The 24,656-nt window shown below is 37.8% G+C and overlaps 4 protein-coding genes, 1 non-coding gene and 1 pseudogene across 5 annotated transcripts; all 6 read right to left on the minus strand.

Annotated features, from left to right (window-relative positions):
- Positions 1-241: 241 nt before the first annotated feature.
- Positions 242-3,197, minus strand: LOC113724026 (uncharacterized). The gene is made up of 2 exons (XM_027246979.2): positions 1,802-3,197; positions 242-747 (listed from the first exon to the last, which is right to left on the minus strand). The coding sequence occupies exons 1-2, from the start codon at positions 2,984-2,986 to the stop codon at positions 328-330; spliced, it is 1,605 nt and encodes a 534-aa protein (XP_027102780.2). The 5' UTR covers positions 2,987-3,197; the 3' UTR covers positions 242-327.
- A 1,400-nt stretch (positions 3,198-4,597) lies between these two features.
- On the minus strand, positions 4,598-9,121 carry LOC113726605 (serine/threonine-protein kinase PEPKR2-like). Its single transcript, XM_027250417.2, has 5 exons — positions 8,991-9,121; positions 8,683-8,788; positions 7,584-8,586; positions 6,069-6,365; positions 4,598-5,401 (listed from the first exon to the last, which is right to left on the minus strand). The coding sequence occupies exons 3-5, from the start codon at positions 8,401-8,403 to the stop codon at positions 5,037-5,039; spliced, it is 1,482 nt and encodes a 493-aa protein (XP_027106218.1). The 5' UTR covers positions 8,404-8,586; positions 8,683-8,788; positions 8,991-9,121; the 3' UTR covers positions 4,598-5,036.
- Positions 9,122-10,661: 1,540 nt separating this feature from the next.
- LOC113726606 (pentatricopeptide repeat-containing protein At5g09450, mitochondrial-like) lies at positions 10,662-14,044 on the minus strand. The gene is made up of 3 exons (XM_027250418.2): positions 13,884-14,044; positions 13,480-13,777; positions 10,662-12,132 (listed from the first exon to the last, which is right to left on the minus strand). The coding sequence occupies exons 1-3, from the start codon at positions 13,916-13,918 to the stop codon at positions 11,236-11,238; spliced, it is 1,230 nt and encodes a 409-aa protein (XP_027106219.2). The 5' UTR covers positions 13,919-14,044; the 3' UTR covers positions 10,662-11,235.
- Positions 14,045-14,104: 60 nt separating this feature from the next.
- TRNAL-CAA (transfer RNA leucine (anticodon CAA)) lies at positions 14,105-14,188 on the minus strand. Its single transcript has one exon. It is a non-coding gene; the product is annotated as a tRNA-Leu (tRNA).
- A 934-nt stretch (positions 14,189-15,122) lies between these two features.
- Positions 15,123-18,551, minus strand: LOC113726607 (purine permease 3-like; annotated as a pseudogene).
- A 654-nt stretch (positions 18,552-19,205) lies between these two features.
- LOC113726608 (2-oxoglutarate-dependent dioxygenase 19) lies at positions 19,206-22,353 on the minus strand. The gene is made up of 4 exons (XM_027250419.2): positions 21,921-22,353; positions 21,460-21,695; positions 19,820-20,147; positions 19,206-19,621 (listed from the first exon to the last, which is right to left on the minus strand). The coding sequence occupies exons 1-4, from the start codon at positions 22,179-22,181 to the stop codon at positions 19,349-19,351; spliced, it is 1,098 nt and encodes a 365-aa protein (XP_027106220.1). The 5' UTR covers positions 22,182-22,353; the 3' UTR covers positions 19,206-19,348.
- Positions 22,354-24,656: the final 2,303 nt, after the last annotated feature.

Here is a 24,656-nt window from a genome sequence, read left to right on the forward strand (position 1 = left end):
TGGGGGTTGGGTAGTTAAGTCCCCAAGGTTGCCTCAAGAGTTGCTGGTATTTGGGGTTAATTTTGAAATTATGTTTAATTAACTAATTTCAAAAGTCTGAAAAAAAAAACTATAATATATAAATAGTGCAATCTAGAAGCTTCAACCACTTATGTTTCTTGTCATGTAAAGTATTGAATTTCATGAGAAAGTAATGTAATTGAAAAGTTTACGGGACAAGGGGAAAGGGAGCAAGTACTCCTATGATGGTAAGCCGGGAAATTTGTTGAATTAAAACCAGTACATGAGATCATAAGCTCAATTAAAAGAAGAGTTCAGCTGGTTAATTCATAATTGCAAAGGGCATCCACTAACAATAGTAGTTTTGGTGTTGGCGCTGTTCTTCTTCATTAATGAGGCTAATTCCTCCATCTTCCTCATCTTGACATCGTCGAGAACATTTCTAGCCCATTCGGAAAAGTAGGTCTGGTTATGGCCGATTAGGCCACTCTTAAAGATGGACATGCAGCGCCTGTCATCTTCGGGATAGGGACATTTTTCGCCATCAGGGTCTCGCCATGCGCCCTGGTGCTTCATCCCTGACCAGCTAGCAATCCAGTGGTAGACGTATTGCCCTACTCCAGCAAGTTTTAGCCATCCTTTGGGGAAGAATTCCAAGACGCTGCTGTTTCTATCCATCAAGAACATGTTCGTTAATTGTGCCCCATGTGGAGAGATTAAAATGTCTGTTGAACTCATCAGTTTCACCTGAACAAAGAAGGAAAAAAATTTTAGAATTTGGCTTTACAAGTATCATCATCAACACTGATCATGAGAAATTACAAAATTGAAGTCTGGCTTCGTCTAACAAAATTAATAATTTGGTAAAGGGATCACTTATTTTTACATTTCCTTTGCTTTCGGATGGGGTAGCCAACCGCATGTGAGGGGGGAGTAACTTCAAAACTAATCAAATGGGATTACTCTGCATTGGAAATGAAGACATTACCAGCGATTTACAGCAGGGTTGACCATGTATACATGAATACTTTGATTGTCAATTAACGCAATACTACCAAGAGAAGGACGTGGACACCTGAATTTTGGTAAACAAGAGGTGATCCATATATTCCAATTGGGCACTTGAGATCCTCGGTGACATGTTTTCTATGCCAACCCAATGCCACCAATAGTATTGTGCCAAGTGTCATGTTATTATTTATCCTTGTGTTAAATCAAGCCAAATTAAATTATTAGAAAATTAAAATATAAATAATAACATGACACTTGGCACAACATTATTGGTGGCATTGGGTTGGCATAGAAAATATGTCACCGAGGATCTCAAGTGCCAATTGGGACTACTTTCAGCCAAGGCGATCAAATATTTCAAAGAGATTCCTTTTTTTGTCTTTTTAAATATGGATAATGACTGGAAAAACCAACACATGCCAAGCAAGGAAAGAAAGTCGAACCACGTACCAAGATCCCCACATAGTCCCACCTTCACCTAATTATTTTCCACCGTTACTCCACTACACTATAGTAAGCATTATGTTGGATTCGGCAGGTTCGCATTATTCCGTAGACTACTAGCATCAAACAAGTATTAACTTCCCAAAAATTGCATGCAGCTCCATGGAAAATGACAAGGATGAACCATTTTTTTTCTTTTTCGGATTGCCAAGTTAAAATGAATGGGGATCAAAATTGTAGCCTTAGATACATAAAAATGCAAAACGAACGACGCTATCACCTTGCTCGCAACAAAAGAATAGAATTTAACGCAAAATTTAAACTAAGAATGCATACATAGACCGACCTGCTCACAGAATGTGAGATTATAGGAATAAGCAACCCTGAATCGGCAGGCCTCAACCATGTTGCATTCCTTCTCAAAGATGGCAATAACAGCAGAAGGATTCCTGAATGATCTAGCTCCAGTCCTCATGAACATAGTCATTCCAATCACCGGTACACCCGCCTTTTCATCAGCCTCGGCATTCATCCCCTCTATGCTCACGTTGCAGTAAATCCTAGCCTTGCACCTCAGCAGATCATACACCTCAATTCTCCTCTGCCTCGACATCCCACCTTCATTGTGTCTCATCACCACCGCTTCCTCAAAACAAAATGGATTTTCATCATCATCGTCATCATTATTACCATGATCATCAGGCCCTCCTACCTCCTGATCATGAGTAAACCCTTCAACATAAAGCGGTTCGCCGAACGTAGCTTCCATTAAAGCCCTCAACCAGGGCCCCATTTTCATCCTCAGCTCACCCCAGTGGTACAAAACCCACCGCGTCGGCGCTGCACAACCGTTCTTGATATGCCACGCTACGAATGGCACCATGGCCGAGAGGCCGTGCCAAATGTTGTCGTAGTTGTAGTGGTTGTACGAGACGAAGGTGAGCCCTTTCAGGAGGGTGGCATTGTGGGGTAGAGTATCAGGCCATGCAAGCGCATAGGAATTCCATGCACCCTCATGTGTATCTCGACCTTTGAGGCATAAAAGTCTTCCTTTTGATGCCTCTGATGGGAATTGTTGGTACTGGACTTCACCTTCCTCGTGTGTATCGTACATGGAGCTCATGAACCACGTGTGGCCTTGCTGGGCCGAGCTCGTGTAACGCAAGTCCTTTAGCGGGAGGAAAGTGACCGCGTCACGAAGCTTCGAGGCCGTGGATTCGAGATCTTTGGCGCAGTATTGCTTGGCTAAAGTTGATAAGTTTGTGTTGTTGATTACATTTTGCCATCTGCTCATGAATGTCCACGAATTTGTAGTCGGGGGCAGTGATGGGATCTGCAAGGGTTGGATTTGGAAGAGAATGAGGAGGAAGGTGAAGGTGACTAGGAAGTAAAGAGAGAGCTTTGGTGAGTAGTGAAGAAATTGTGAGATTTTACTGCTACTACTTCGGGTATGTTGCTTTGAGTAACGAGGTTTGTTGTTTAGGTTGGAGCTGGCGATTCTTTCTGGTTCTGAGGTTACTCCCTTAGCCATGGGGTTGGTGATCTTAAATCTTAATAAGATTTGGCAGAGGTGGAATTTAATTTGAAGCAGCAGATTGAGATGTTGAGGATATATGGTGCAGGTTTGATGCGGTCCTGATGATCAGCAGGATGTTGGGAACTAAAGTTCAGAAGCTTTTTGAGTAGAGAATGGTCCTCCTAAGAAGGGGAATCGTATGGTTTCTCTAAAGTTGCCAAAATGACGCAAAACTTTCGGTCTTGAATAAATGGACAGAGATTATTACCAAAATCTAAAAGGGAGAGAGAAGTAAGAAAGTGGAAAGAAAGAAAAGTCTAATAAGGATTGTTTGAGATGATGAAATAGGAAATGAAGCTTACAAAGTGTAAGCTGCTAAACTAATATAGAAAGTAACAAAACAAAAAGCAGGGAGAGATTTCCTTAGGGTTCTTCGCCCCTTCTTTCTTAGAACCTCCTTTTGGAGAGAAGGATGCAATTATTGTAGGAGCTCGTATTGCTATTTTCTCGAATTTTTTGGTAAAAGAATGTATTGTAGAGTTTGCTTTTTTTTTTTTTTTTTCCACCCACGAAAATATGTAAAATTAAAAAACATCGTAAATTTAATAAGAGTTTGACATTTTTCTGAGATCCACATCCTACTTCCCCAAATGAATCTTTGGCTAGTGAATAAGGTGGCGTCAAATTATTTCTTGTTGAACGAAGAATCAGGCGCATAAATATCACATAGGGTTGAACCCGGCTTTTTTCTGTTTCTAACTGCAGCTTAATCGATATGTCATCCGAAAAGAAATCATCCTGTTTAAAAAAGAAACAGAAGACAACTTTGTCTAAAAAACGCTCCAATTTTCCAACAGTTGAGGTTGAAAGCAATTCAATCAACCCAGGTACGCACTCCCTTTTGCGGAAATACAAGAATTTGCTGCTCTATTTATCAACCAACATCTTTCAACTGAAAACACGGCGTTTAGCGTTTCTTGGTTTCAAATGAAGTGAAAATAAGTTCAACACATTGCTAGAATGCTTCGTTCTAAGGTTGTTAATCACCTGAGAGCATATATACTAATGTTTTGAAAGCATATCTGTTAGAGTCACTGACAGATAATGATGATAGTTGAGTTTTTAGCATTTAATTTGTTTTACATATTAGAGAGAGAGGAGTAATATTGAGTATTCGTTAGATTTTTTTTTTTTTTTTTTGGACTTCCTGTGCATGGGATCTGCAGCAGAACTTATCCAAGATCACCATTCAACCCCCGAGATTTTTTTTTCTTTTTTTTGAAGGAACCCCGGAGATTCAAATGTTATGAAACCCTCCGGTTGGAGATGATTTATATGAAATTAACCCCATTACCATGGTCTGGGATTCGTTTCAGTGGAAGTTTGGTTCATTTGTTTCACAGATAGATTCTGGCTCATGCATAATTCAGAATGCCCTGGGATTTCTCCTTAAAACATACCTGAGGCGGTGAGCTGGTAACGGTAAAGATGGCAATTCATTGTCATCCAAAGCGTCATGCCTCAATTCATTCATTTTTATTACAGTATCAATTAATGACAACTTTCTTTCAGGATGAGACCTGCAGCAAACAGTTATCAAGCCTAGTCATCGACGTTCAAAGACACTTTCAGCCAAAAACAACAAATTGTTATCCTTACAGCCCTTCCAACTTTTACGCTGAGCAATAAATGTTCTTCTTGATTCCTACTACAGCATAATGTCAAGTAGACAGCTATTATCTGCATGACAAGCATAACAAGCAACCAAGAAGCAGCAAATCTGTATTTACATGATATCTACAGACCCGCTTGCAAGATTTACTAGGTCAAGTTAGAAATAAAGTGAACAAGGCACACCAGATAGCCTTATAATTCCTCGGAAAAGGGGAAACAAAAACTTATTGCTTAACAATCAGGACATCCCTAAGTATAAAAAGTCAACATGCTCAAGCTCATCACGCTCTTTGTTAAACTGCTGTCTGGTACGGTTCCTGATGTTTGTCTTCCATCCAAGTCATATTTACATTGGAAGTGATTTCTGAGGTATTAGCAGGTAGCAATTCAATCAAAATGCAGTACAGAGGCTGCCAGCCTTCATGTTAGAGGAACATTCCGCCTGCATTGGCCTAACAGGGCTCCAAAGCCTGCTTCTCTTTGGCTCTGATATCCTTACATGGGAGATTGCCACAGCAAGAATATCAACCAAAGCAGAATCTTCACCTTCAAGCATCTTTTCTGAAGTATAGGAGGAAAAAGTAGGTCTAGAGTCATCATAGAGTGAGTTTAAAATTGTTGATCTGTTTCTCTCCGACTCTACTCCAGTATTAGCAGTCAACTGTCTTGAAGTCATATTAACCTGTTTTTTCCTACTTGGCAAGATCTTATGAGTCTTCATTGTGGATTCAGTGTAGAACAAAATCCATGGATGACCTTCAAAAAATTTTTTAAAAAATGTATTAAAAAAAACGAATGTTAATAAATATCTGAAGAGAAACAAGACAGTTGTTTGTTAAACAAACTTCATGGAGACAGATCAGAAATTTAAACAGCTACAGCACCATTAATTTCTTATGCTTTGTCCAAGAATGGATTTTAGGTAGCAAACATTAAGTTCATGAGTTTAGAAAGCTCTCTGTGTATTTCTGTTACAAAAACACTACCAGAAACTTGATATAGTATGATAGACTGCAACTTCCCTACATGAAAATTTCACATTAATTCAGAAAAAGGCTAGACAATAATACGCTAAGACAAGAAGGAAGTTTCATTAAGATTAATTCATTTCAATGCTTATATGAATCCACATGTCCCTGTATTAACTATGGCTATGCGGCCGCAAGCAGCAGAGTTGTAAATTGATCAATCAAAAACCAGAAATTTCGGAACAATAAAGATAGTTTCATCAAAAAGTAACTCTTTACCATGTTCACATGATTCTAGATGCCCTTAGACATACGCATAGAAAACAACTTCTTAAACCAAATGACTTATTTCTGTATTGCAAAAGGTTTACATTATCACTCTTTTTCCCCAGATATCAGATTTGCTCATCTCATTATAAAATCTCAAGGTCTTTTTGGGCATTTATATTACTCACTCAGTACTTCTGCTGCAGTAAATCTATTTGAAACATCCCTTGTCAACATGCAGCTAAGGAGATCACGAGCAGATGGAGACACACATTCCCAGACTCCACCAATAAAGTCAAGGTTGTCCTTCTTGATAGCCTCAAAAACGTTTTCCAATGAATCACCTTGAAATGGCAAAAAGCCAACCAACAGTGCATGAAGGAGGATGCCAGCACTCCAAATATCTACCTTTTCCGAGTAGTCACCCACCAGAATTTCTGGGGCAACATAAGCAGGGCTTCCAACTACACCAGTCAAGCTCTGACCTATTACAAATAAGGGCCCTCATCAAACCAAGAATATTTTAGAAGTTGAATGCAAGAGACTAGCACTGCAGTGAATCAAATTCTCATGTAAAGTAAAAATCAACATATATGAAGAGACATAGATGGACAGAAAAATGATATAAATGGCCTACTTAAAGTCTGATTGAATAAACCACTTATTGGGAGGTCATAAGGAACCTGTCTACTGCTCTAAATAGAGCCAGACTAGAAGAAAATTACCCATGTTTAAGAACTGGATTGCATTGACCAGATTATGTCTTCAAGCAGGTATAGTCTACAGCAAAGTCAAACGTGCTCTTCTGGCAAATAGATATCTGCAACATAGATTAGCTAATCGTCACCCCACAACATTTAAGCATTGCAGGAATCTTATTTTTCCGCCTTTTCCAGATCCAAGTTACGAAAATCCATGTTGTTTATCCATCCAGAACTCTTCCATTTAAAGTACCACATTCTGTGTTTTTGATTAATAATCCCCATTAAGATGAGTACTAGCGACCTTATAATACTTGCTATGTAACGCATCTATTTGTCCTCTTTAAAATTTTTCTCGTCCATTGCAACTTCTATTTTTACTACCCTGGATTCTACATACATGGTAACTTAACTATCAGTCTCGTGTTTGCTGTATGTCATGAATCAGCCAAGTTCTTTTGCTACCACTCTTAAAAGGCCATCTAGTGTTCTTCTCATATCCAACCAGAAAATTCATGCTTATTCAACTTGCAGATATCCAGTATGCTCAGTCGCATATAAGTATTGACTTTCCTGAACCATTGCAGCTTCGTCAACCAATAGATTTCCACAGACATGATAAATTCTGTGTTTTTCACTACTTCTTAAGCCAGATTTCCACATGCTTTATATACTACCACTTGTCTAAAATCCCCTTACTAATATTCTGATTTCCAACTATAAGGTTCATCCTTATTCACTAGAAACAAAACAAATAATAAATAATAGGTTAGCAGATTCAGGCACCAAATCTAATATGAAAGTGGTAGAACTAGAAGAAGAAAGAGCAAATACTGTAAACATTCCACGATTAATCTAGATGAGGACTAACATATGATATAGAATAGGCACCAACTATAATCTACTTGTCCACAAAAAATCACAGCGCAAACAAAAAATAAAGAGGAAAACCATGTCTACAACAACTTAAGCAACTATAAGTGCAGAAGAAATTGTAATCACCATCCACAATTCTCACAGCCAATCCAAAATCTGCAAGCTTCATCTGTCCAGAGCTTGTAAGCAGGATGTTCTCAGGCTTTATGTCTCGGTGAACAACACCCATCTCATGGCAATATCTGATGACCAGAATCAATTCCTTAATTAAAATAGCAGCTCGCTGTTCAGAGTACTGCCCTTCATTGGTCATCTGATCAAGCAACCTTCCTCCTGAGCAAAGCTCCATAACCAGATGAAATGACTCAGCATCCTCGTAAACAGCCTTTAACGTCACAACACCTGGATGCCCAGAAAGATGCTGCATAATTTCTACCTCACGATGCACAGTCTCCTCCCCCTTCTTCAAAGTCTTGCAAGCAAACTGCTCCCCAGTCACTTTGCTCGTACAAATCATCACATATCCAAATTTCCCATGTCCTATAACTTTCCCTAATTCATATTCCTGGTCAATCTTCTTCTTCCTCCCCAACTGAGTGGCCGAATCAATGCACCCAATTTTCCTTTTGAGTCCCCTAGCTGGAGGGTCCAGACAAGCACTACCACCACAAGGAGGAGCGGTGACCACTCCAGGAACTACATTCAATCCGGCACCAACATCACCTTTCTCTATAAATTCCTTGCACTTCCTCTTCCTCCTTGAGTAATCTTTCAATGACAAATGAGAGAGAGATATCTCTAGCGAAGTCAGTGACAGTTCTTTTTTCCTAACAACTAAAACCTCCGCCCCTTTTCTCTTCTTTCCCAAATACTCCATGTTGCAACCAGAAAAGCCAAACTTACAAGGCTCCCTGGAACCATAAACAGCTACCCCTTGTACAACCATTCATTTCACTACAATACCTCCAAAATCTTAGTAAAAATCCCCAAAATTAAATAAGAAATAAGTCAATTACTCTAAAGGCAACGTTACTCCCCATAATAGACAGGATCCCGGCAGCAATCAGATAAATATTTTATCAATCGAACATTAGCCCAAGACTGAAAGTCGAGATTTTTACATCAAAATCTGCAATTTTCACCAAAAGGGTATCAATCAAAACCCAATCCAAACCCCAAGAAAATTAGACCACAACAAAATTCAAAAAAAAAAAAAAAATCTAACCAGTAAACGTAATAAGCCGTTTGTCTTTTTTCTTCCTAACCATCTGCCCAAATAATAATTCATGGACCACAGACATGGATATGCTGCTTCTTTTCACACTAAAAATCTGCAACAAACAAAACCACAATAGCCCCAGAAAGTTTAATCCACAGATATTTCAGAGTAAAAGAACGAAAATTAGCAAGCTCAATAGAGTAGAGCCTGGAGAGACTTAAGTAGGATACAATGACTGAAAAATGATCCAATCATGACTGTAACACCAGTATATAGCTGTAGTGTGTAGTAGTAGAAGTAGATCTCTGTTTTACCTTCATAGAGAAGAAATATTGGCGAGGAGTAATCAAAAAAAGGAGCCCCCTTTTTCCTCTTTCACTCTCTGCTATTTGGTGAGGAAAAAGGAAGGACCCAGTAAACTGTACTGCATACTTGTGTTGCTGCGTGTACAAAATACAGAGAGAGACAGCCACACGTGACGATTTTTTCCGCCAATTGCCGTTATTATAATTCGCGGGAATCTGCTGATTTTGAGGCTCATGATTCTGCCATGCCACCACTGGTTGACGGCTTTGATCAACTACGTGGGTCCAATCCAGTTTGTTAGTCATTTCGGTCAACTACCTTCTTGACAAAGTCATTTCTTACCTATGTTTTCAGAACCGGAACGGATAGTGACTCGGCCGAGATCAGAGGTCAGGGGTCAATGGGTTCGACCGGGGGTCGATAGAGATTGAACCGGATGATGTCATAAATAAAAATTATTTAAAAATTAAAATATTATATATATAATATCTAATAATACATTGATATTAATAAAGGTATATTCATATATATTTGATGTTTCAAATATATTTAACAAGAAAATACAAAGAAATTAGAACAATCAAGTAGCAATTTATATTATTTAATAAATATTAACAAGTTTAGAATTAAAATTATGAATTTAATTGAAAAATAACATCAAATTTTAGGACAATATTTATAAAGTATCAAATATTTGAGGTATATCAATAAGTTTTAACAATTTAGGGGGTCAAAACATAATATTAAAAAGTTTGAATTTTTTTAAAAAAATTACTGTTGAACCGGAAAAACCGATTTTTTTCCGGTCAAACCCGATCAAACCCGATTTTTGACCGGATTTTAAATTTCCGGTTTTTTAATATGACTCGGACCGGCTACCTGGCCGGTTCCCGATTTGACCGGTTCGACCGACCGGTCCGGTCCGAGTTTTAAAACAGAGTTTCTTACTACTGGTCACTCGGCCGGTCCGATCCCCCCATGCTCAGATTGGGCTGCTGCCCTTTTTTTTTTATAAAAAAAAAATTTTTTATTTACTCGTGAAATTTAATCATGAATAAGTTATCAAGAATAAAAACAAAAATTGATTGTGAAGTTTTTATAGAAAAATGTACTGTAATAATTTTATACATATAAAATAAAAAATGTGTTTATAGAAAATATAAAAAATTTTTGGAGAGAAATCTCAATCCAAACAATAATTTTGATGTTATAAATGATAAATTCTTGCACAAATTTAAGCATTTTAAAATGTGGAACATAGATTATAATCATTTGCCATTTGATTAGAAAAGAGTTCATTTACATGGACAGTTAATTTTAGTTTAGATTTTTTGACAAGCATCCAACGAATGCACAATGGAAAAATCCTTTCCGATTGAGTAAGTTCAACAAACCTTTTATTGTTTCTTATCACAAAATTGGGTGGCCATCGTCATTTTCAATATGATATTGTAAATTGTAATTTAAAGACATTTCATCAATGATAATTGAGATCTTGGACTAATTTTCGTAAAGTAATAAGTAACGGATTAATTAATTTTATATACACTGATAGTATACTATTATCATTCAATACATAACAATTAATATAAATTTAAATTTTATATACGTATCATGGATGATGATAGTGTATATAAAATTGATTGATAAGTACTGCTCCCGGCGATTCGATTCAAAAGTGAACATAACATCTTTGTGTATACTTTAAATACGTGATTACTGAATACAAAATGTAACCTATAGTTCCTGAATACATGATTACTGTCCATGATAAGGATTGCTAGGATTCGTGCTTGATGTAAGTTGATGCATGCTTCTTTAGATTAATCCCCCTTTGACAACTGTATTTGTAGCGAGTTTCCTTGTCTATTTTGGAAAGGCTAGGACCCTTGTCCACTTTTATGCCGTCTCTTTGCCGGTGAAGATGAATGAACGAGTGACGTACACGTTCATTGATGTGATTACATAAGTGCTACATATGGCAGGTTGGTAACAGTTGATCAAATTGTTCGCTTCAAAAAGTAGAAGAATACTTGCCAGACAATGGGTTTAACCCAGACAGCTGCGTCAATGCTTTTCCAGTGCCTCACTCCTCGAACTCGCAGAGTACAAAAACGTCAAATAACACAAACGTCAGATTAGTGGTAAAGATCCGTCCAGAAATTCGGAGTGTACATTTATTACTTGGCACTGCATCTAGCTCCTAAACTAATTGCCAAATGACACAAAAACGTAGAAGGCCGCTTAAGTCTACTATAATTCCATCAAATTGTCACACCCCTTTTCTGTCAGAAGCATATGCAGAGTAGCAGCTCTCTCGGTCAACCCAACCTCCACAAAACCCCCAAGAATTCTGTTGCAGATGGTGCTATCAAAATCTGTAGTTGTCGATTGCTTCCACTGATCAATGATATCTCTCACCTCTTTCAAGTGCCCAAGAATCAAATAGGATGAAATTATGCACGCATAGTTTCGACCAATCATTTTTTGCTTCGTCAATATCAAAGACTTCCAAATCTGATCAAGTTTATCTTTGTTTCCTAAGCCTCCATACAGGATAATTAGGAAGTCATAAGTTATCCATTCTCTCTGTGTGATACCCTTCTCGCTTTCGACTAGAGAGTTGAAATCACAGTTCACAAGGTGACCTGAGCTAATGTAAACCTTTACAAGGTTCACATACCTCAACCAACTTTCACTAAAACCAGATTGAATCCCCATTTCATCAAGAATGTGTCTCGCCTCATCAATGTTGAGGCCCGCAGCAGATGAACTTACTAACAGATTATAAGTAAATAGGTCCGGTGCAACCTTCTGTCGCTTCATTTCTTCTGCAATAAAGGGAATCTTCTCCAGTTGCCCAACTGACATGTATAGTGTCATCAACTCATTGTAAGTGAGTGCACTCAGAGAAAGGTTTGATTCCTTTATCCTGTCAAAAAGGTCCTCAGCCTTCTCTGTGAGTTTTGATGCGGCATAAGAGTGCAGAAGAGCAGTATATGTCTCACAAGTTTTTGCAGAAGGAGGAAGACCTTCAAAGTAACGCTCAGCAGCATCGATGCCAAAGACTTTGGTCATCAAGTCAATGCAGACAGCATAGTCAGAGTCAGATAGTTCAAACTCGTCATGTGCAACCATCCATTCAGATATCTGCAACATTATTTTCAGATGCACGTGAGGATTTACATAGAGGAAAAAAATAAGAATGATGGACAACGCCTATGAAGATGAGCTAAGAATTTTCTTCTCCATGTCTCTGTGGTTGGATGCCAAACAATGTACCTAAAGCCTTCTCTGATGCCAAGAGACATAAATTACGAGAGATAATTCATGAAAAGCATCCAAGAGTGAGAGAATGTGCAAAGAAGATGAAATCATCTTAGTCCTAATACCTCAATAATCACAATTCAAAATGAACAACTGAGGCTACAACCACCTAAGATAACATGTTTTTGCAATTATGGTGCACAATTACTTTAAGGGAAAAAGGATTTGAAGAACGATATTTTAATGAACTTCAGCCTGTGTGTGGTCTTGCAGTCAGTTTAAAGCAAGAACGACAGAGCGACTACTCAGAGTAGTATAAATCATATGACCTAATACGCGAGTTCACATGTAATAACAGTCTAATGTATGGATCTGATAAACAGTATAGCTTTCCTATTTTCAGAGTTCCCAAAATGAAGAATACACATCAGGCAGATATGCTAAACAAGAAGGCAAAAATAGGACCTTGTGATAAGAATGAACCACTGCCCTAAAATCAGTCATCTCCTATTGATCATCAAGGAACAAAAAAGTCAGGCAAATTACCCATTAGGTGGAACTTCTGAATGGCACATTATTCCGTCATAAATGATTTCTTTAGGGCCTTAAGTTGCTTTTCAATATCAGGGGGAAAAAAAGCCTTGATGAGGTCCTTATCCTGTATTTTTTATAGGTTAAATGGTAAATTGCCTCTTTGACATTACAATACTGCATGCCTGCCAACTTGAGCTACCTGCTTAACATTCTGTACTATTCACTGGCTCTGAACTTCAATGTAAAAGGTAAAAGTGAATTGAGACCAGCTAGAGAAGGCACGAGCAATCCAGTTAAATAAATCCTAAGAAACATCTCAACTTCTACGTTCAACCCCAACCTAATGGTTATACATCTGGTTCATCGATTGATCGATCTATTAAATGAATATAATGCCAATGGCTTCAACTTTACAGATGGAATTCAAGTGCTCCAGTTGGTTTGTACCTATATGATGCCAACGCCGCCTTCAAATTCATATCAAATTCCCCAGAATTACTAGCCACCCTTTTCCCATTCAACCAATGGACATCAATCAAACCAAGAAAATAGAAAATCAAACCCAAAGTTTCTCTCTTTACACGACCAAACAAAAAATGCAGTTTTTTTTTTTTTAAAAAAAAAAAAAAAAGAAAAGAGAAGGGGAAACTTTAGGCAGGCTATTAAAAAAAGAAGAAGAAAACGGGGGGATGGAACCTCGAGGGCGTGCTTATAGCGCTGAGATTTACGAAGGTCTTTGGAGATTTGACGGAGGTCGGAGATGGTAATCCTGTTGCCCTCACTAACCCATCTATGGAGGACATTGGTGGCGCTTCTTTTGGGGAGCCTAAGCCTCGTTATTCTACTCTTCAAATCATCATTCGTCGTAGTTTCTGAATAAGAATCAGAACCCTTCTCCTCATCTGCTTGATCACATGCTACAACTTCAACTTCGCTTGTAGAAGGAGAAGGAGTAGAGAAATATCGCATCGCAGTCGTCCTCCGCCTTAGTTTACTGCAGACAAGAAATTTTTTATGGGCTAATTTTTTCAGCAAAAGGGATGGAAAAAGGATGAAAGGAAACTGAAATACAGATGGAGATGGAAATTGTCAGTTGTTACCGAGCCATAGTGAGGAAGATGGAGCGGGCGGCCATGGCAGCTCGCTTCACTGCTTGCTAACAGTTGCCCATGAAATGAACTCAACAGAAAACAATTCTAATTAAAAAAAAAAAATCAAATCATCATTTTCGTTGGTTGGGTTGAGCCCTTGTTGGACTAAAATAATAGTGTACTACTTGTTCGAGAAAAATTGAGAGAATAAAAGAAGCAAAACAACAGTCTGTCAGAAGTGGGATTTGAACCCATGCCCTCTCACGAGGACCAGAACTTGAGTCTGGCGCCTTAGACCACTCGGCCATCCTGACTTGTTTGAGAAGTGCACTTGAATCAAGGCTATTAACGTCTTACATCGTTCAATAAGAATTATGGTGAGAAGCCTGAAATTTAATGCGCAATCTCAAGGAATGACCCTATTTCCTCTGTGACTTCTTTTGTGGACTCACAATTATTAGGGATAATTTCATATACCTCCCTGAGGTTTCTGACAACTTCACTAACTTTTCCTGAAGTTTGTAAAATTACACAAATTTTCTCTAAAGTTAAGGTTTTGATAATAAAATTAATTTAATTAAAAAAATGAACATTAAAAAGTACTTTAACAAGAGAGGTGAAACTACAATTTGGATCTGATTCGGAGCAAGAACTTTGTAATTTAGATGCATGCAAATAGGCATAATCACTTTAACGTGAAAAAAAAAAAAAAAGATACTGGAGTATGTAGTAGTATTTAAACGAGGAAGAAAGAGTATTACAGCCTGTTTTGATTGTATTTTCCGTCATTTTTCATGGAAAAATTACTGTAGCGATTTGATGTATGTGAGGGAAAAAGGTAATAGGGAAATGTGATCACGGAAAACGACGTAATTTTCTGGCAGAAAATAGCAATCCAAACAGGGCCTTAGATTCTCGTTGGAGAATTTGCTTGGATGTGACAGTCTGAGTTAATTTTTTTTTCTTTTAATTTTTGGTTAGTTAGATTTTGCAATATCCTCTTCGGGAGGGTCTCAAAAGCAGCAGTGTGATTTTCCTTCTATTGTAGACCAATTTTCGGCACTATTTTAATTCAAATTCAGGGTGCAGAAGGTCAAAACAAGGAATGAAGCAAGAGGCTGCACTTAACGAACGAATGCATGACCTTTTTATAAGTTGGTTTCATCTACTGGGCGGGCAGTGGGCAACTTGTGCCGCAATCAAAAGCTTAAATCAAAAACAAATATTTGTGTGATTGTACAGTACAGAAGCTTGAATCTCTTCATTTTTCATAGTAAAGCACAAAAGACGGCACAATGTCCCAATTCAAGCAGATAGATAACCTTCAAAGCAGCCCTTCCTGGAGCAGAAGCCAACAGGCTTCCTATTCACAAACACCAACTAAAACATGTATGGTGTGCCACTAATAACGCCAATGATTCAAGTACAAAAGGACCCTAATTCTACTTCCTTCTTCTTTTTCTTGATCTCTTGGAGTTCGCCGTAGAAGTAAGAGAGGAAACCCCAAAGAGACAAAGCCAGAGAAATTCCTTTTTCAACTGGGAATCTTTCATGGAAGAACAATACCGCTAAGGACTCTGTCACCGGCAGCAGAGTAGCAATTACGATACCAGAGAGCAATGCTGAGACAAGAAGAGTGACTCCAATGGCCCCCAAGAAGAAGAATTGCCACAAAAAATGCCTTTGATACCAGCGTTGCATGGTATCTTCAATTCTCTTGCCTCTCTTGCAATTGCCTGCAACATCAACCAGAAAATTCATATTTCCAGTTAATTCAACCACAAAAGCACAATGCTTTGATGCTAAATACGCCTTGGTCTATGTAGATAAATTTATGCATTATGTAGAGCTGGCAATTTGTCCCAAGTCCCAATGGGCTACCCATGCCCAAAGGAACTTTGGGCGGGATGGGTATTATAACTTGATATTGGGTTTAAGTTGGGACACATCCCAACTATACCCATTAATGAATGGGAAAGGGTGGGAAATACTTGGGTACCCATTGGGTTCAAATAGCAAGGGCTCCGTTTGGATTAGCTGTTTTTAGGGGGTATTTTTGAAATATTTTATTGTAACAGTGTATATGAAAAATATTTACTATAAATTTTTTTTTGAAATATTTGATATACTAATATGGATGGGATGTTTCTTGAGTTATTGTATATTACTGTAACATTGTATTTGAAAAACTTATTTTTTGGAAAAATAGTCAATCCAAACGGAGTCTTAGATTCAAAAATCATCTTTAACAATTTTTATAGTCATACCAGCGAATATAATCTAGTAGTCTTCCTAGTCATTATCTACAAGAATTTCTAGCATTTCAGTCAGTTTAGATCTGTCATCCTTGGACAATGATCAGGATAAATATTCAACATCCTAAGGACCTTGGTCATCTTGATATATGTTAGAATATAGCTGTATATCTATCTTTTCTTTTATTTGTTAATCTAATTTTTGGTGGGAATCTTGAGTATAAAGCACTTGCATATTTATTTAATGAAACTAAAAAAAATTTAATAAATCAAAAATATTAAAATTATATAAAAAATAAAAAATGAATTAAAGGAAAAAAAATATGTAGGAAATGGATTTGGGTATTGGGCGGGATCAATCTAAACCCATCCCAAAATGATCCCGCCCAAGTTAGTCCCAAAACACATATGGGTAAGGTTTGGCCCAAACCCATATGACTCGGTTCCATCTCAAACCCAAGCAAATCCCACCCATCCCGCCCATTTTGCCACCTCTGGCATTATGTACAGATAAACATGTAGAGCTAAAGAGAGAGAGACCGCGAAGTCATGGTTGATAAGCATTCCTACAGTGCAGAATGCAGTTGCAAAGAAGGATATGACCAACTGCATCTCCATGACCAGAGCATAAGTGATGACTTGCAAAGTTAGCTCCATCAGCGGCAAAACAAATCCGTATAACGCAGATGCTCCAAGTGTCATAAAGAAACCAATATAGTAGTATTGCACGTTGGATTCATGAGCAGGACGATCGGTGCTAGAATGAAATCCAAGCGCTACAGCTCCAAGAGACAATAAAAATATTGAATTGATGAAAAAAGGTGTAAGCTTTTGCTTAACCAGGAGGAAGGCAAATGCGGCAGTAAATGCCAATTGAGTGGCAATTATAAGAGCAGAGGTACTGACAGGAAGGCGCGAAACGCCATAAGCAGCCAAATAATCATCCACCCCTGTTAAAAGGCCAATAAGGGCACAACAAAGGAACAATCTAGGCTTGACAGACCAAACTTTTGTTGCAGGACCTTCTTTGCTTCTACGCTAAGCATAAGAAATCAGGAGTGGAAACAAAAGAAATGGCCAACCAGCAGTCAGTAACCAGCATGAGAACCAAATTCTCTTGCCTCCTTTAAGAAAGTAGAGACGCTGAATCAAAGGACCACCACAGTTGCCGAGCCCCAACATTATGCAGTTCAATATTATGAGTGTTCTCTTCATTGTTTTGTTTAGTTTGTGCTTTTCTTCTGGTACATGACTGCTTGGAACATCAGTCTCCATCTCTAAAGATTGAAATCTCTCTTTCTATTTCTAGAGCTGCAACTGGTTACAAGTATGAGTTGTACATGGCGTATGATATGGTTAATCCACTGACTAAGGAAACTGGAGAAACTAAACCAGGATAACTTTTTTCTGAAAAGGTAAACCGGGAAATGCAATGTACACTACTACCACCGTAGGATGAATGAGTTGCAATCAGGAACTTATACTACGAAGACAACACTCAAGACCTGTCATGCTATAAAGATCCAATATTTTATAGTAATGTCAAAGTGGAAAAGATTGATTGACACAGGTACACAAGCATCTCTTTGGTGTTGATCTGGGAAACTTAAACTTGGCAACACTTAATGAAATTGAAAAGGTTATTGTGGATGGGAAAATCCAAGTTTTGGATTAACTCAACAAGCTAAAAAAGGCCACAAAAGAGAAGTTCAAAAGGAACAAGTTTGAAGTCAGACTCATGGCACAAGGCCACAGAACAGTAAGAGCCCATCTGCAAGGCAAAAAATTTTATCATGTCCAACTAGATAGCAGGCCCCCGGCGAGACAGCAAACCGCTGATTCACACACGGATGACACAGCAAAGATGCCTCGGGCATGTTTAAGAGGGACGGAATCTATTTCTTAGCCATACAGTAGCAGCACAATTTCCTGTACTAATTGTGCATAGAATGACAGAATTCTTAAACTTGATTCCCCACAGCAACATCAAAACCGAATCTGCTAAAAATAAAAAATGGTCATGACCTGATATACATGCATTATGTAGACCGAAATTAAGAACCCTCTAGAGTGGGCCTTAACGAATTAATCGAACTGGTTTATTAATTATCACTTGCCAAAATGGGGATGGCTTAAATCATCAAGGCGTTAACCTTTCAACCTCTAACAAATAGACAATCTGAATCATCCGACAGATGTTCAGTCCGATCACCCTGTAATTAAAGTAAGCTGAGGCTAATTAATCAATTTAAGCCCAGAAAACCAGCTGCAACCCTGATACACACACACACACACACACACACACACTCCTAAAAATTACCAAAATAACGAACTGGACTGGAAGGCATGACATTAGCAAGAAACATTATGAATTAAAGTAACTGAGAGTGAGCCGAGTAAGAAAAAAAGAGAGCAGCACTGAAATTGAAGCATAGAAAACCTGAGTTGCTTGGGAGAATAATAATAATTGAAGCAGCAGCCCAAATGCTTCCGGACGAAGAAGTAAGAAAGCAGAGTGAAAGAGTAGTAGAATTATTATAAGGTGCTGAGTAGAATCATTGGACCGAAGAGGGTTTCAACTTTTCATCATTTCTATATATACCACACTCACTATATCCAAAACGCGTTGTGTCACCATGCAGATTGCCCAAGATTCCCACACCTCTCGGTGTCAAAAACTCAAAAGAGCGAGTCTGCGACAGCCATTTCTGCCTCTTTTCTTCTTTTTTTTTTTTTTTTTTTTTTTTTTTGCAAATTTTTTGAATCATTTGCTTATGACATAATACCGGACAACTTCCAGAGTGTATCCGACAGTTTACTATAGGTTAAAATCGTTTGCATGTATCTATCGGTCCCAAAATTTTCAGACTTGTTTTCCGAAAATCACAACCAATTGGACTTCGGTGAAGTAGTTGGCTGGTGGAGAAAACTGGTATACATTCCATTTATTAAGCTAAATGCATATCCGGGATCAGTTCCACTTTGCACCATTTTTCTTTTCACTGTTAGAATTCATGCCAAGAAAAACTCTCAAGAACCATTCCCTCTCCCTTGAGCCACCCCAGAGACTAAGCCATAGTACCAATTATTATTCGGTCGGGTCTTTCTTTGGGCTTTGTTTAAATCATTGTACATTTTCTTTATAAATCATCACACGATCCAACAGCACACAGAAAAATTTGTAAGGACGACGAGGGATGAACTAGGTAGTAGCTAGTCTCACTGCGGAGTACAGATTGAGACCTTGACTCGATCCAAGCAGGATTTGCCATCAAGTTTATTGCCTTGTTGCCGCTCCAGATACTCTCTGAACTTCATTGGAGCGTACAAACCTGGGATTTGATTACCATGACTGTCGGTCAGCAGGGGAGAGGCCGGGGCAACACATGCGTCGAATGATGGACCATTAGCCATGGCTATGGAAATTCTTTTGGTTTTGTTATTCACCACTGCTCTGTGCAAAATACTCTTGTATTTCCCGTTGCTCACTATCTGTTTCAATTCACGGGCAATTATATTGGTAATGGTAATAGATAATGAATTTAATCTCGTTCCTTTATAATGAATTTTTCCTTCTATGTATAATTGTACTACAGAACATAAATATGTTTTCATTCGTGCCAGAAAAAGAATTCACAAAAGCGCTGGAAGAACCCTTAAAAGAAATTATTAAATGATTGATGATTTTACCTCAAGGTGGTCACCGGTATTGACCAGAAAAGAGTTTGGAAGCGCATTGACATTAACCCATTTCCCGTTGTGTTGGATTTGCAGCCCTCCCACTCCATTTTGTAGGAGAAGGGTGAGGAGACCATGATCCGAGTGCGGGGCTATGCCCATTGCTAGCTCAGGCTGAGGACACGGCGGATAGTAATTTGCTACGTATATCTGCACACCTGAATCGAAATCCAGTAATTTTGCTATGTATCCTTCTTCTAGACCAAGGCTTTGTGATATTCCTCCAAGCAACTCCCTCGCGACTCCTCGAGTTCTCTTGGCGTATTCCTCCAAAAGTTCACTACAGCGGACCATCGCCCCAACTACCGCTTAGATTCCAAACCATTTACGGCAATTATATTAAGAAAATTACTACTCAATGATTATAGTAATTATATTAAGAAAATTAAGAAGTAATGAATGAATTTGGACTAAATTCGATCCGAATCAGATAGATATTAACTTCACAAGTATTAGTCCGAAACTCTGAATGTCTTACTAGCTTAGGTGTGAGCTAAGCCTGAATTTATTAAATCCCGCCTTAGATGATTCGGTTTACCACCCTAGTTTGTGATGCAAGCAAATATTTTTTTTGACAAATAATTCCTATCCAAATAATAATTTTAACCGACTATACTTAACTACCAGTAGTTTTTTTTTAATATACCATTTTTTTAATCTTCTTATCCCTATATATGATCCCTTCGTATTGTAGTATTTCTATCCTCGATTTTGCAACTCTTTAAAACCTAAAACCATACAAACAATTGATTGAGTTTTATGGTACATGTTTGTAAGTTTCAAAATTACATTGATTGAGTCTTTTGTCTGTAAGTTTTGAAGTTGCATTTATGTGATGTTACAAGTTTCAATTTCTTTTTTTTTTTTTTTTGTCTGTTGATCAATCAGCAGGGGAAAACACACACACACACACTAATCCCAATCTAACACATATTAAGAGAAGGCCCAACTGACCATGGATGTCTAGAAGTAGAGAAATCCACTTTTAGACAAAAGGATTGCATTATTGCACATTCTTTAGATACAATCCTTAGATTTAATTGCGAAAGGACTAGCTAAAAGTGCATTATCCCAGTCAGAAAATTTAAATGGTCCACTAATTGTGCATAATATGTGATTAACGTCATATTCCACCCAGCACCCACTTAAAAAAGTGGGGTGTTTTCGGCTCATGCACCTCAGCAACCCAATCCACAATGGTTATGGAGCCTACCCAATCCTCTTGATTTCGTGTAGAAAACAAATTTTGTCGAGTCACACTCGAAAACACACATGATTTAAACAATAGTAATAGTGGTAGAGAATTCACCAGAAATACTTGCCTTCGTACCAGCATTATAATGGTGCTAAGAAATTGACAAATGGTTAGCGATAAGTAAAGGGAAAACTGCATCGTAATATTTTGCATATCCAGAATCACGAAGCGTTTGCCGAGGCACACTGATGTTTTGAATTTTGACAAATTTATGAACTTAGAGATTAAAAATCTTTTCAATGATACTAGTTGACCAAATTACCGTAAGTTTTTTTTTTTTTTTTTTTTAACTAAAAAAAATGACATGAGTCGTCGAGATTGAGAGAATCATGTGCACCTGAAAACTCTGGGGCTACGAGGACAATGAAAGTCAGGATGGACGAAGACCTTGAGGAAGTCCCTCCACAAGAAGATTTGCTCTTTGGAAGTATTGAAGCTGGTGCCATACCTGATGGGATCCAGCACATGCTTAGTTTCATATCCCATCTTCTCCTCCTCCGCCAAGTTGAAAAACTCGTTGGTAACATCAATTATGGCATTCATCAGACTTTCCGGTATGCCATGATTCACCACCTGCACGCGCCGTCACATACTATATAGTATCACCCAAACCAAACCAGGCACAAGTATGATATATTTTGCAGTTCTACTAGAAACAAAAAGAGGAGTCAGACTATCCAGAATTTCAGGTGTCCTGCCCCTACCAAGTAGCTAGGAATCCAAATTCTCAAGTGGGAGGAAAACAAAAGGAGAAAAACCACCAATAAGAAGTAAAGGGAATGATCCAGCAGCAGTTACCATGAAGAAACCCCAATCTTGGCATGCTCTTCCAAGGTCCCGGATAGCTTGAAGACGCTGATCAGGATTGTTGGAGCTAAGGAGTGAAAAATCGATGACGGGGATTGAAACTTGAGGGTCTGAAGCAACAGAATCATGGGGGTGGGCGTTGAAGTAAGCATAACTAGAAGGGATGAAATCGAGGCTTGGTGATTCTGCTAGTAGTTTAACGCTTGAGAAATTATCTCGGGGTTGAAGCAGTGGCGCCACTGATGAGGCCATAGCTTCAGTTGGGAGGGCAACAATTAACGATGAGGTGCCTGGGAAATTTCTCTGAGTAGAAACTGATGAATTGGGAATGGATTTGTTAAGACTGCTAGCAGTCTAGTACATGATTGTTTGGTAGTGGTTGGTCTTTTTAATTGACGCCGAGGGCAACGAGACCCCTGATCTTTGTGCTTTTTATCTTTTTCACCCTTTTTTTTTTTTTTTGGTGTCTTCAAATCCTTAAGTAGGGAGCTCAACAAGAAAGTTTTAATGAATCGAGATCACCATTCGTTTTGGCATAAAAAGTCATTAGAATCTATTCTTTCACCGCGAGGGGAACTGGTTTGGGATTGCATAAGCAATTCATGTAATCATTTTCTAATGTGATAACGTGAGGAGATTACTCTTGTTAAGACGAACTCCAATGGCTTAATTTTGATTAGTTGAACTTAACAACCATGCTCTAAAAACTAAGCAAATAATGATGATATGCGATTACGTGAATCCCTGCTTCATTATATTAAATAGTGCCTCGAGCTGTTAGTATAAAAGATCTCACAACAGAGATAATTTGAACTTTCAAACTAAGTCACTCAAAAGTATATGACCAAACAAAAGTCCTGAGATTTTTCTAGAGAATTAATCAAACTCAACAAAGCCGAGATCCATGCTAGAAAAGACAGGCGGAAGGGTGAAACTTCGGCTGATCAATCACAGGTAGAAAGTGAAAGGTACTATTCTGATTAGTATACTCCTAACACTTAGAACTCAAGGAGACAGAGGCACGAACCAATAGAACAGATCCTGTTCAAGTAAGGTCGTAGCTTACTCTTAACACTACTAAACTCCCAAATATACTTAGTTAATTTTTTTTTTTTTTGGTCAACACTTGCTAGTCAACATGAAATTCGTACTTTGAGTTTCTCACAGTTGTCTAGCTATCATATTACTTAACTCCTATTTCCTTGGTTTTGGTTATTATTATTATTATTATTATTATTATTACTGCTATTATTTTGCTAAAACATGGAATAATAATTATTCAGTTCAAATCAATTTGCCCCTAAAGTGTAAATATGTAGAGACATAGTATAAATAGATTGTGGTGTAAAAAACTAAAAAAAGAATTATTTTTTCGTCAACTGGTTTGGAATGGAACTAGCAAGTCCCGTGGTTTGGAGGGACTAATACAACTTTGAGTGTGTTCCAAGAGTCGTTTCTGATGAAATCCGGACCTTCGGAGCCCTTCCCTCCTGTACTTCGTTGGACCATAAGCAGCTGGAATAAGAACACGCCGCCCACTTAGCATAAATACCAAAATCATTCGCTTTCCTAATGATCTTTAAATTAAAATGTTTTCATTCCTATGATTTTATCAATTTAGTATCAGTAATTTTAACTTGCATTAATTTGTTTTAATTTAATTTTTCAAGTAATTTTGGAGAATGGACATATTTTAACTAGGGGTGGCAATTTTCGACACGACCTGAAAACACGACACGAACCTAACACGAAATTAATGTGTTTGGGTTGAGGTTTTGGGAATTCGGATCAGAATCGGGTTGGACCCGATGAACCCGAAAAGAAAACATGTCGATTTCGGGTCAACCCGTGGTGACCTGATATGACCCGATATGACCCGTTTACGAATTAAAAATAATTTAATAAATATAAAAATAATTTTATCTAACTAACCTAAGTTATTCTTTTTTTCAAAGGCATTAATTACTTAATCATAAATGAATTTATTTAATTTGTGTGAAGTTGAAATTATTATATTTGGACAAATAATATATTATATTTTTTTTACTTTTATACTGTTTTAATTTATTTTATATTTTATTTGGGATAAAACACTTTTACGGTGTTTAATTTATTTTAGATTTGGTTTGGAATTACTTATTTAAATTTTTACTACTTGATTATGTAATTAGTTTTGTGAGAAATTGATTTTATTAGAAATTACAGTGATAAATTAATAAATTAAAATTAAGTTTTGGGTCATTTCGGGTCGACCCGCCAACCCGTCAACCTGAAATTTTCGAGTTCGGGTCAGCATACCTGACCCGTCACGGGTTGGCGGGTCGGGTTCGGATCAACAGATTTTCTGACGGGTTGACCCGAACCCGACCCGCCAACCTGATTTGGACCCGAATTGCCACCCCTAATTTTAACTATGAATTTACATTTTTATATATAATTATTAGGTGTATATTTGATTGCAAGTCTAATATTTTTGGAACATTTTATATGATTGGTCAAATATGACCAAGAATTTAATTTCAAAATTTTTGAAAATTATAAAAATATAAAATAATTATGATATCACGTTGACGTTACCGAATTATTAAGAACGATCCGATCGATCTGATCAGTTGGCCCCTAACCTAATAGTTTAGTTGAGTCGCTATCCGGTCCGAGTTTAATAACATTGCAATACGGGAAGAACAAAAGAAACAAGTGGTCATTCCAACAACAACAGGAAAAGGA

The sequence above is a fragment of the Coffea arabica genome, chromosome 2c (assembly GCF_036785885.1).
Source record: "Coffea arabica cultivar ET-39 chromosome 2c, Coffea Arabica ET-39 HiFi, whole genome shotgun sequence".
NCBI lineage: Eukaryota > Viridiplantae > Streptophyta > Magnoliopsida > Gentianales > Rubiaceae > Coffea > Coffea arabica.